The sequence below is a fragment of the Xyrauchen texanus genome, chromosome 36 (genome assembly GCF_025860055.1).
Source record: "Xyrauchen texanus isolate HMW12.3.18 chromosome 36, RBS_HiC_50CHRs, whole genome shotgun sequence".
Lineage (NCBI taxonomy): Eukaryota > Metazoa > Chordata > Actinopteri > Cypriniformes > Catostomidae > Xyrauchen > Xyrauchen texanus.
The window spans coordinates 37,514,707-37,527,438 of record NC_068311.1 but is presented as its reverse complement, the minus strand read 5'-3'; the positions used below and the strand labels follow the sequence as shown (position 1 = coordinate 37,527,438).

General features: G+C 37.3%; 1 protein-coding gene across 1 annotated transcript; it reads left to right on the top strand.

The window, feature by feature from the left end:
• The first annotated feature begins 2,188 nt into the window (after positions 1-2,188).
• si:ch73-281n10.2 (Non-histone chromosomal protein HMG-14A-like) lies at positions 2,189-10,792 on the top strand. Its single transcript, XM_052107168.1, has 6 exons — positions 2,189-2,388; positions 3,530-3,556; positions 3,684-3,713; positions 3,806-3,835; positions 9,626-9,754; positions 9,858-10,792. The coding sequence occupies exons 1-6, from the start codon at positions 2,371-2,373 to the stop codon at positions 9,909-9,911; spliced, it is 288 nt and encodes a 95-aa protein (XP_051963128.1). The 5' UTR covers positions 2,189-2,370; the 3' UTR covers positions 9,912-10,792.
• Positions 10,793-12,732: the final 1,940 nt, after the last annotated feature.

The following is a 12,732-nucleotide window of genomic DNA, read 5'->3' as shown; positions in this document are numbered from 1 at the left end:
CACACACTCACACATACTGCATATGAACGTGTGAGTGTGTGTGTGTATATATATATATATATATATATATATATACACAATACTACATTTTTATATTTGGTTCTTCTGAATTTATTCTGAAGAGGTACTGTCTAGTTACAATATCAACACAAAGCAAGTCTTTTTATTAACAAATGTAAAACTTTTTGATGTGCATCCCCCCTAGAACTGATGTCACTTTGCTTAAATGAGTTCACATTTACTATATAATCAAGCAAAAAAAAAAAAAAAAAAGGGTTAATAATGTTGGCAAATTATGTCAATATTATGAACAATGAGCATCAACAGGTTTAAACTATGAAGGCAGAGAAACTTTGTATCCTGTAACAATATGTAGATGTCGCTCTTGGATACTTTTGCTTTAAAAAAGGGTATTAATACACTTTGGTGTTGTATTTTTACTGTTGATTATTAAAGATTATGATCATTATACCCGCTCTACATTGGGATCATTTGTGTTTAATCGGCACATTGTATGTATAAATTACAACCTGTGGGCACATTTGCCGCATCCTTTAGTGAGTGTTGTTTTGCGGATAAATGCTGCACATGCCGCGATGCCCTCTGTCGGTAGGGAATAGTAAGATGGCTGCCAGAGCACTTCCGGTGGCTTCACCTACTGCTGGCAGTTTAGAATTCTATGAGCAATCCAGTTATATATATATATATATATATTATATATTAAATACGCTGACTACCACCCCTGAATCAAAAACAGCTCAATATTTGGGTTTTTCTACACTAATTAAAAATCATATTGGCCTTGTTTTCACCTCACACTAATCTCTGTGTAAACAGGACTAATTTTGTTCTCTGGACTTCTTGTGGAAATAACATGCATGCTGGCCGTGTAAAATAAATATTTTTTCAGATTGTTGCTATATTGGCCTCCCTTTTGTGTATGTAGATTTGTAATGCATCTCAGAAAAACTAGATCAAGCATATTACCGAGTCTTAAGTTGATCAGTCATCTTGTTGATCTTGCGCTCCAGTCTAGTATATCTGGCGAACTCGTCCATCATGCTGATGGTGGACAGCTCCATCCTCATGTTCTGGATCTCTGTCCGCATCTCCATCTCTTGATCAGCTTCTTTCTGAAAGATCTTTGACAGCAGTGAAAGCAATCATACAAGATCTTTTAGATAGCTTGCAATGCACTGTACTAAGATTCACTGTAACATAGTGAAGGATCTATATGATGCAAAATTAGACAAACCTTTTTCAATTAATCTCACAATAATGACAACAAAACATATATATGTTTCAGATCTATTTGGCAAACAATTTTGATTAAACATACTCTAAATCCTCATTCATCTTTTACAATAATAAAAAATAGTCTAGACACATCTGTAACCAGAGCCATGTCTCACAAATATATGATACCATCACTGCACAGTATTTTTGCAGGGAATTGTATTGTATTTTGCATAGTAAAAATATACATACCCCATATTAAACAAGTATTTGGTACTATTAGCTGATTTATATACTGTAAACTACAGTTGGATGCTGTTTCTCTGCTGTAAATGGTGGTTTTCACAGCAGTTTTTGTTTACTGTGACATGATGTGAGACGTTCCATTAGAGGACTAGCACATATGCTAAATTACAACCAATTTTGGCTTTGTTGCATTATGATCCTATACACTAAAAACAAACGTGGACACATGCGATCCTTATATGCTCCTGAATCAGTACTTACAAATGAAGAAATAGACGGCAGGAATGATTTGACCAGATTGCACAGACACACAGAGCATAGAACAAGTAACCGGTTAAACCCGGCAGCCATTTTCTGTTCATAAGTGTGATCCACGGTCCATCCCCAATACACACACACAGACACACACTTACAATTTAATAAATTATCTTCTCTAACAAAATACAAAAGTGTTTTTTTTCTCTCTGTCTAAAGAGTCGTGTGTCTTCATATGTATTCGAATTTTTAAGTGAACTTGTGACCATGCAACTACAACTAAATATACATTTGCATGCTTACGGGAACTAACGTGCATTAAGTGGCGCCTAAAGTCTATACAAACATTTGATTGACATATCAACCCATCCACGGAGGTATTTTGTTTTGAAATGTTGTTACTAAGACGTTTAGCCAATCAGCGTTGAGAAGGGGCAGGCCGGAGCTTAGTGCAGTAATGAAAAGAATATAGAAAGGGCAGATCCAATCCGGTCTCAGCTAGTTTCTGTTCCGATTGAACGCTTATGTTGGGTTCAGTTTTTCCAAGACACTTCGAATTTTACGCTAAACCTTTATCAGGGCTTAAGCTGTTTTAGTTTCCCTTTTCTTTTAATAGCGTTCAAGCGTAAAGCCATGCCGAAAAGAAGCCCAGTAAGTTCAACAATATTTGGGATTCAAATGCATGGTTATACATTTTGTGTTGTAATATCATTTACATGTCCGTGGGAGACTGTATGTAAAGTTATGTGAGTGTTTTCTGTATTGGTGTATATGATAATTCGTGAACAAGGGCATGTGAGACTGTGCATGAATTTGGCGCCTTTTTACTTGGAGCTGTGTTTGCACTATTATGTTGAATGCATGGGGATATATATCAAGAGTGCGTGTAATTAAACGCGTTTTGTTTTTTGTTTTTTTGCGCGTGGTGTATTTGCATTGAAACCCGGTATATAATACACAGAACAATGATCAGACAAAGGGGTGTATCTTCTAACGTTAGGGCTTGTTGTTTCTTATGACGCGTTTGTCCGGCAAATGTTTTCGTTTCAACATATGTGCATGCCCAGCCTTTGAGTAACTAAACGGATTCACCATAAAGTTTGAAGTGTATTTTTTTGTATACTATTTTGTATCATGCTGTAAATACATTTGGAATAGTTTTTGTGTTGTGCACGATTCCATATGGTTCTTGGCGATGGACACATGCACTGTAGTCTTTGGTGTCATGGCTGCCTTTGCACTAAACCAATTTGAATCCTTCCTCAGCCAGTTAAGTCTGTTATTCGGGTATTATGCGGCTGTGGTCCACCTTGTGTTTTCATACGACCCTTAAATTGTGACTTTGTGAAGTGAGGTAAAGTTTTCATTGATTTTATTTTCTTTTACTACCGCTGATGTTACGCTTCGACTTTGATTTTCCCGTTTTTCTCTGTTGATTTCTCCCCTCTCTGTGACTACTTTGGCATTGGAATTTTTCGATAGCAAAGTGACTATTAATTTACAAATCTGTTGTAAAAATGGTAATATCTGTACTTCATATTAATTGTCTATTTGCGTTGTATTGTTCTAGTTTTTGGCAGCAATTATTTCGTTGTTTGCTACGTGTAATCTTGCTGCCTTCGCGACAAATAACGTTGGGCTAGTACTTGTAGAATGACCATCAAGGAACTGAATTGATTTACAGAGCAATTCCTCTTACCCTCCCCCACATTCACTTTCAGGTTACATAATTGCACATACCCCCAAATTATATACCTACAGATAGATTTAACAGATTGTGTTTCCTCTACAGGGTAACAATGGCACTGAAGCAGCTGAGGTGAGTTTTTCACTGGAGTTTCAACTTGTGATGCGTGCATGTTTTTTTTCTTCATTACCTTACACATAATTGATATTTGTTCTTTTGTTGTTTATGTCAATCCCACCCCCATCAAATACTCAAACAGCCCAAGAGAAGGTCAGAGAGACTTCAAGCTGTAAGTTTATTTTCATCAATTTCAATATGTTGGTCATATTAAATTTACCTATTTAAAGATGCATATGACTAACACTGAATACTGTTTTACAGAAACCTGAAACGCCAAACTCTGAGCCAAAGGTAAAAAAATAAATAAATTCTACATGCATTTTATTTAGAATAATAGTGTAGGGGGCCTGGGTAGCTAAGTGAGTATTGATGATTACTACCACATATGGAGTCGTGAGTTTGAATCCAGGGTGTGCTGAGTGACTCCAGCCAGGTCTCCTAAGCAACCAAATTGGCCCGGTTGCTAGGGAGGGTAGAGTCGCATGGGGTCACCTCTAGGGTTGCAACGGTATGAGATTTTTGCGGTATGATAACCATTTTAGAAAATATCACAGTATACAGTATTACACTATTATTATCAGTTACAATGACCCTTTAAGGAGTGAAAATGGAAGGGATTTTTTTTTGGTTGAACAAACACTTTATTATAATTGAAATTTGAAACCATTTTTATTTATGGAAGTATGTGTAGAAAAAAAGTCTCCCTTTTTGAAAATAAATAAGAAAGCTAACAGAATTATAATAATAATAAAAATAGTATGTAACTATAACATGTTATATAACTAAAGCATGTTTGTTTGCATGTTAGCATAGCATGTTAAATCATATACTAATAAAAAATAACATCAGCTGTGTGAGGTTCTATAGTAATGTCTTATGATAATTAATACTGTAGGTGCACAAAAGCACAGTCAGACTGCTCCTGTCTGTACCTTTTAGCTCCGTGGTTCTCAACTGGTTTTGCTTCAGGACCCATATTTTACGTTGGAAATCAAGTGGCGACCCACCATAGTAAAAACGTACCTGTATTTAATGTATCCTGGATCGCATTTCTTTTTATCTTGCATAGTTTTGTTCATGGTTTTCAAGTACAAGGACATGCATCAATAACATTATTTTTGTTGTTGATGCCAACAGGTAGTTTTCTCTCCCCATTTTAAGAATTTAAGAGCATATTTACTTATGAGCCCATTACTATCCCGTTTGTTTCCTAATTTCAAACCTAATTCAAACAGAACATTCATATTACACAGGAAGAAAGGCTCCTCATCACCATGGTTAGGTCAGTGTAGCTAGTCTTAAATAACAGTAATAATTAGAGATGCACCTATTGTAATTTTCTTGGCCTATTTATTTATTTATTTATTTATTTTTTCTTCTGATTTTCTTTCTAAGAACTATTATTGACCGCATATACAAACATTTTTCTGATTTTCTTTCTAAGAACTATTATTGACCGCATATACAAACAAAATCTACCTTTCTTCAATGCTAAATTTTATTTTCATAATAAAATAAATTATTAAACATTACAATTTCCCCCAAACTGCACTAAGTTACAGGATCTTCACTCACTTAAACAACTCTCAAAATAAAGTGCTCTGTGACTGGAAAGAGGTAGAAATAACAATTAACTGCAAATGAGTTGTTTATATAACAGATGTCATTTTCCACAATTTTTATAAATGGACCTTTTTCTCTTTATTACTCGTCTAACAAAACAATTCCAAAGATCTGAAAAACTGAATTGTCCAATACGCTCCACTTCCATTTAGATGTCCAAATATCAGTTGTAACCATACCTGTCAACTCTCCCGTTTTTCCCGGGAGTCTCCCGTTTTGTTATTTCTCCAAAACAAACTCCCGTAATTTGAATGGCCCACGTTATATGAATAATCACATCAGTATATTATTCCAAGGTTGTCCAGTTGCCAGATCTTGAATGAAACGCATCCTACTCACACAATCGACACATCATACAAATTGCAAATCATTTGTGTCCTCAACCTGGCAACCTACAGCCCATTTGCGCTGTTGATATCTGCGCAGGTAGTAGACGCGGGATGTTAAATCAAGCATCACCGGTAGATGGGAGGAGAAGACTCAGCTGGTGCTGTGGTGAAAAAAACTACATGTACATTTAACAACAGCTGGATGGAAGAATTTAATTTCATATCCCGAAGCCATATCGACAATGCCCACGCCTTTTGCAATGTGTGTTGCACTGATTTTTATATCGGACACGGTGGGAAAAATTTCGTTACTCAGCACATTAAATCACAACGGCACAATTTGTATAGTATTTAGTAGAGGTCGACCAGTATTGTTTTTTTTCAGGCCGATGCCGATCTTTTGAAATCCGGGTCGGCCGATTAATGCTGGCGATTTATTTTGGCCGATATGTGCTTGTTTTTAACCTCTTATTTGAACCTTTTATTTGAAAGGTTTGTAAGATAAAATGTAACACACATAATTACTTAAGATAGACAACATTTCTCAACAAATACATTTATTGAACACTTGACCAATCTGCGCTTGTATAATGTAAAAACATATTGTATAAATAATGTATAACAAATATATTAAATAAACAAAGCAGGTGTTACGAACTGCTCCGAGACACGAAGGTTGAGATCCAAATGCAGCTTTAATTAAGGGGCAATCCAGACACGTAATCAAATATTCAGAGCATCCAAGAGAAGCACAGGCATAACTAGGGGTGGTTATCGTTAAGGTTTTAATGGTATTACAATCTTACAGATACTGCTTATCGATCCGGTACTTTAACGGTATTCTTAACGGTTCTTTTTGTTATATACCTGTGTGTGTGTGTGTATATATATATATATATATATATATATATATATATATATATATATATATATATATATATAAATAAATTTATTTCAGGAAGGTCTACTAACATTACTGTTCAGGTGTGGTCTAAAAAGAAATCTAATAAAGCAATCAATTGTAAAATAACACTGCAGAGTTTATCATAGATAGATTAATCCTTATTAATGCAGAAGTTATTCATTCAAGAGCTGTAAGTGATTTTCTCTTTGCATTTTGTTGTTTGATTCGCAGTGGCTCAATCGTCACACGTTTAATAGACAGCTTCCCCTTTAAGACCGAGTTCAGATCTAATAAGTTCCTGATGCAGCATATTTTCTCCCCAACTATTTCCATAACTACTTCCATTTAAGACATAAACTGTGTTTAAGTGAATCTCCAAGCCGGTCATTTTGACATATTTTTGTGTATAGTTGATCGTTTAGACGCATGAAACCCAAAGTAGCCTATACTTTGCTTGTCTCTTTGCGGTGTGTTTCGGAGCACGCACCTCCTTGGGAACGGTATCTCTTGCGCTCTTTTTATTATTAAACGCGTCCCGCAATTTAGCAACAGTAGCTAGACTGCATTTTACAACAATCACCGATCGTGCTGATTCTGACGTTAAGTTTGAGTTTTAGGGAGAAATGTCAGTGCACCGCTGTGAAGGGAAGGAAGTTGTGCTAGACAGAATGCGGCTTATGTATAAATATTCTTTTTATAATCTTTGGAAGGCGAAATCTAAAATAAAATCAGACTAATAATCACATATCTAAACCAGGCTATGTTTGAATGTTTAGTTCTGTCACTCATTATGCTGGGCTCGTGTTGGGCTCGTTTTGTGCTCGCTGTGGCACCGCGTGAGCGAGTTCTCTCTCTCTCTCACTGCGAATAGCACAGACAAATGGTTTCATATTATTATACATAGAAATGGCTGGCGAGATAAAATAACTTTCTCTTTATAGCAATAAAGAATGTATTTTCTTAATTTCTCCAGTACCGACAGCAGAACCGGTAACGTCCGAGCTTACCAAAGCCAGTCCTTCAATACTGCGTTGGTATCTTTTTATTACTTATTTCTGTGCATTGAGTGACAACCCTCTCAAATATAAGACACACAAACAGAACAAATAAAAGTCTCAGATTCACTGTCTGTAATTGCAAAATTCTTGCTTGCTTATTGTGACATGATAGCAACCCTTCTGCTGTGATAATGCAACTTCAACTACGCTATCAATATCCAAAGTAGCTGCACGTCATGTCAACTATCGCGTTTGTCACGTTTTTTCTTGAAGTTGGCAGTAATGTATCAAAAGTTTTTAATTAAATCTAAAGAAGTTATACAAATTTAACCCTTACTGTTTTCTCCAAGGAACTTAGCTCCTTCCTTAGGCACTGGATGAGGTCTGTTCACTCTGCTGGAAAATGACTCTAGGGGCAGCGTGCGTCGAACACGTGTTCCACAACAACACTAGGCTGCCCACAGATGCGCCTGCCTAATAATCGGCTTGATATGCGTGGATATTGGCCGATTATGTAAAAAATCGGCCGATTAATCGGTCGACCTCTAGTATTTAGCCTGCCTCTGCCATCCAGCACCCCACTTCCCCTCTCCCGGATTTGTGTACCCAAATGTTGACAGATAACAGGCTGCGTGTGTGACATGACACGAGATTAAACAACTCTGGCATCGTGACGTCGGAAAGTACCTCCTACTCTGTATCGAGGAAATGTATTCCAGGTCCATGAATTCCATAATTTTCCTCGTGATTGCTTTGGTCTTTTTGCTGCTCATTACAAGGAATGATAGGAGAGGCTGTTTCTGGCTAGCTTTAGCCGCTTTCCCTTTTTAGCTTCTTTTTTAAAATGGGCATTTTCAGCTGGGTGATGGTGTTTTAAATGTCTAATTAGGTTTGTTGTTCCGAAAGTTATTGTGGTGGTTCTCCCGCAGTTTACTTTGGCCTTACAATTATTACACATTTCGAACTTTATGTATACTCACAGTTAAGATCTTCCATGGCAATGACATGTTTACGTGCGGCTGTGACGTTATTGCCTGCGCCGCTGGCAACAAAACGGGCCATCTTTGAATCGGAAAGACGTGAGGCTGACCGGCCGAGCATGCGGAAAATCGGCTAATTCCGGTCCCTGGCCGGTCGATCGGTGCATCTCTAGTAATAATAATAACAAATATATTATTTATGAAAAAATCAATACTAGCTGAAACACATCTTGGAACTTTAACTGCCAATTGTTGATATAAAATGAGGTCTAATATATTCTACCGTTTAGATCATTTCATACAAAAATGTATTTATTTTTCCCCAAAATATAAGTTAATTTTACACGTGTAAAATTGTGAAAAATGTTGTAAAGGTGATTGATGTATATTGGAAAAAAATGGCGCATGGCACAGTGTTGCTCTTTTCCTCAGTGTTGTTTTGCATGTCAGGGTTGCCTACTGTTTTATGGGTTGACTTCCTCTGTAACGCTTTAAACTAGAAAAGTCTCACTAGAAGCAGAGCAGATCATTTGCGCAAGCTGGTTCCGTTACACTCGTGTAACAGTGCAGATGAGAACCTTTTGAACTGATTGCGAGATTATCATTAAATCTTCCTCGGCAGTCCTAAATAGGCCATTACTTGGACGGCTGCTGAAATGTCTTCAAAGCATTGCTCTTTCCCTGTTGTCCGCGACCCACCAGTTGAGAAACGCTGCTTTAACTCACACTCACTTATGTCAGACCCTCTTGCCTTGCTACTCTGACATTTTCTCCACTGTGTGTGTGGGGCAAATTGACTAGTCTGACAGGCAGTCTTGGAGGAATGGAGATGCGCACACGTTGCATTTGTTTTCTAAATACCGTAGACAAGCAAATGTTAATGGTATGATAACCGTAAATTTTCATACCGTGAAACCGGTATACAGCTGCAACTCTAGTAACCTCCTTGTGGTCGCGATTAGTGGTTCTCTCTCGATGGGGCATGTTGTAAGTTGTGCGTGGATCGTGGAGAATAGCATGAGTCACCACGTCCTGTGAGTCTCCACGGTGTCATGCACAGCGGGCCACGTGATAAGATGTGTGGCAACTGAGACTTGTCCACCGCCACCTGTATTGAGGTGAGTAACCACGCCACTATGTGGACCTAGTAATTAGTAGGAATTGGGCGTGCCAAATTGGGGAGAAATTTTTTTTATAAAAAAATTATAAAAATACAGCATTGGTTTAAATAAGTGGGTCCATTACAGAAGGCGACTGTCAAAGGCAAGAAGACCAAATTTGTAGAAAAGACTAAACCAGAGGAGAAGAAAGAGGATGCAAAGCGGGAGACAGAGGAGACGATGCCTGCAGAAAATGGAGAGGCCAAAGCTGAAGAAGTAAGTTATTTTAGTTCGTAATCTATCTGCTTATGTAGACAACAGTGATTGTAGCTGTGGCCAAATCTGTTAAGACTTAAACAATTTTGTTTGTATGTTATAGGAAACTAACTCCGATGGAGAGGCAGGAGATAAGTCAGACGAGGCTTCTAAATAACATTGTGTTTGACCAGACCCATACCTCTTTTCTTGTACTATACAGAGGAATATTTTTGTCTATTTTACTTTTCTTTTCTTTTTTTTGTAGTCCAATATTAAAAGATAATTTTATAGATGATGTCTGAGAGAAAAGCTTTATAAGAGGGATACCATCTTGTTCCACTCCAGTTCTCCTGAAAAACTAGTCATGAAGCAACTTGATTTCCTCTTATTTTGTTCTTTCTCTTTGTTTTAATTGTTTTTTAAGAAGGGAGGGAATGAGAACACGTGATTATGACATTGTTTTTAAATATGACAACAACAAAAAAAAATCTCAAGTCTTTTGAATTAAAACTGGGAGTTTGCCTGAGACACTAACATTCCATGGGCAATATGAGGGACATACCTGTATTATATGTTAAGGGGGTTCTACAAGAAAATTCGTATTGTTTCTAAAGGGTTGGGATTGATTGTAAGCTGTGTTCTATAAAATTTAAACAAATCATGAATAAGCAGCTTTGACAAATTATCCTGCGAACTAATGGATTGCTTATCCGATGTGTGAATTACAATGAGTTTTGTCTGTGTTTGGTGATAGCATTGCCAGAACATGGTTGTGTAGCTGCTGTTTTACAAAATTTCTATATGCAGTATGTGATGGTACTTTAAGAGGATTTAAAAAAAAAATGAATGGTGTGTTTGTAAAGCTAATAACACAACTGTGCTACAGTGTTAAACATGCAGGTTGCAGATGATATGAAAATTACTGTAATTTAATTAACGTGAACATGCCAGAAGTAGCAATATCACACTATCTTTAAGTACAAATGTACAGTTAACTTTTTTTATTTTTATGTATCTGTAATGATTGGATTAATATGCCAATAAAACAGTTGTCATTTCACCTTAGTGTTTTGCCTTGTTGTCTTTTAAATTCAAGTTAGAAACGACTGGCTGCCACATAGCCAGGGCTGTGCACAGACCTTTTGAGAGGCACGTGCTGAAACAAAAAAGGGCACCCACCTTTTTATTTTTTTTAGATTATTTAGTAAGCCTACATAAAAGGAAGAAATTGTCACATCTTAATGACAAATTAAATAATACAAAATATTCTCAAAAGCTTTAGTTTTATTCACATTAATAACAATTATTAAATATAGCTGCAAGCAGCAATGCGGATTCCTCCTCAAAATGGCAAATCATTTAAAATTGATCAGTAGATGGTTGGGGATAAACCCTCCCAATTAAGGAATTCAAAAAAACATGTCTTTGTCTGAATCCTAAACGAAACATTTTCAATGTACAGGAAAATCCATACCGGACCTTATGGATCCTTGAGGCTTTTTGTTCCCAATGAGAAATGAGGCATGTACACCAAGTTTCAGAAGAATTGGACAAATGGCGTGGAAATGGTATCACTTTGAAAATATTTTTTTGGGGCGTGGCCTGTAGCACCACCTATGGTCGAATGTGGGCCATTCTTGGTTTGTGGGTTCCTGTTGGCCTGTAGTATCAATGTACAAAATTAGAAAATATTTGACCAGAAAATGGGAATTTTGGAGTGGCCTGTAGCGCCCCTAGGGGCTGAATGTGGGCCATTCTTGGTTTGTGGGTTCCTTTTGGCCTGTAGAATCAATGTACCAAATTAGAAAATGTTTGACCAGAAAATGGGACTTTTGGGAATTACCTGTAAGCTCCCTAATGGCTAGTGTTGGCCATTCTTGGTTTGTGGGTTCCTGTTGGCCTGTAGTACCATTGTACCAAATTAGAACATTTTAGACCAGAAAATGGGAATTTCTGCATGGCCTGTAGCGCCCCTAGGGGTGAATGTTGGCCATTCTTGGTTTGTGGGTTCCTGTTGGCCTGTAGTATCAACGTACCAAATTAGAACATTTTTGACCAGAAAACGGGAATTTTGGCGTGGCCTTTAGCGCCCCTAGTGGCTAATGTCGGCCATTCTTGGTTTGTGGGTTCCTGTTGGCCTGTAGTACCATTGTACCAAATTAGAACATTTTAGACCAGAAAATGGGAATTTCGGCATGGCCTGTAGCGCCCCTAGGGGCTGAATGTTGGCCATTCTTTATGCAGTACTTCAGAGTGATGTCATCTTGAAGCATGTTAGGTTTGAAAAACCATCAGTCAAAATTACATTTGATTTATTGACACGTATATATTGTTAAAATTTGGACATTTACATAAACACGCCCCTTTCAGCCATTTTGTATCAGTATTCATTTTTCCTAAGTAACGCTTTCAAAGACTTCAATTCTACACATGTGTACCAAATTTCAAGTCAATTGGAGCTACGGTTCAGGAGAAGAAGAGTTTTGTAGGTTTTCGCAAATTTTCAACGTCACGGAAAAATCCATCATGGCGGAAGTTATGGGTTCTTGAGGCTTTTTGTTCCCCATGAGAAATGAGGCATGTACACCAAGTTTCAGGAGATTTGGACAAATGGCGTGGAAATGGTATCACTTTGAAAATATTTTTTTTGGCGTGGCCTGTAAGCGCCACCTATGGGCTGAATGTTGACCATTCTTGGTTTGGGGGTACCCGTTGGCATGGACTATCAATGTGCCAATTTAGAAAACTTTTGACCAGTGACTTTTGAGCTATTTGGGCTCAAGGAGAAGAAGAATAATAATAATAATAATAATAATAATAATAATAATAATAATAATAATAAAACCGTCAAATACAATAGATTCCCTCCTTACGGAGGAATCTAAATATTAATGGGAGTGGTGGTGGTGGCGTAGTGGGCTAAAGCACATGACTGTTAATCAGAAGGTCACTGGTTCGATCACCACGGCCACCACCATTGTGTCTGAGCAAGGCAC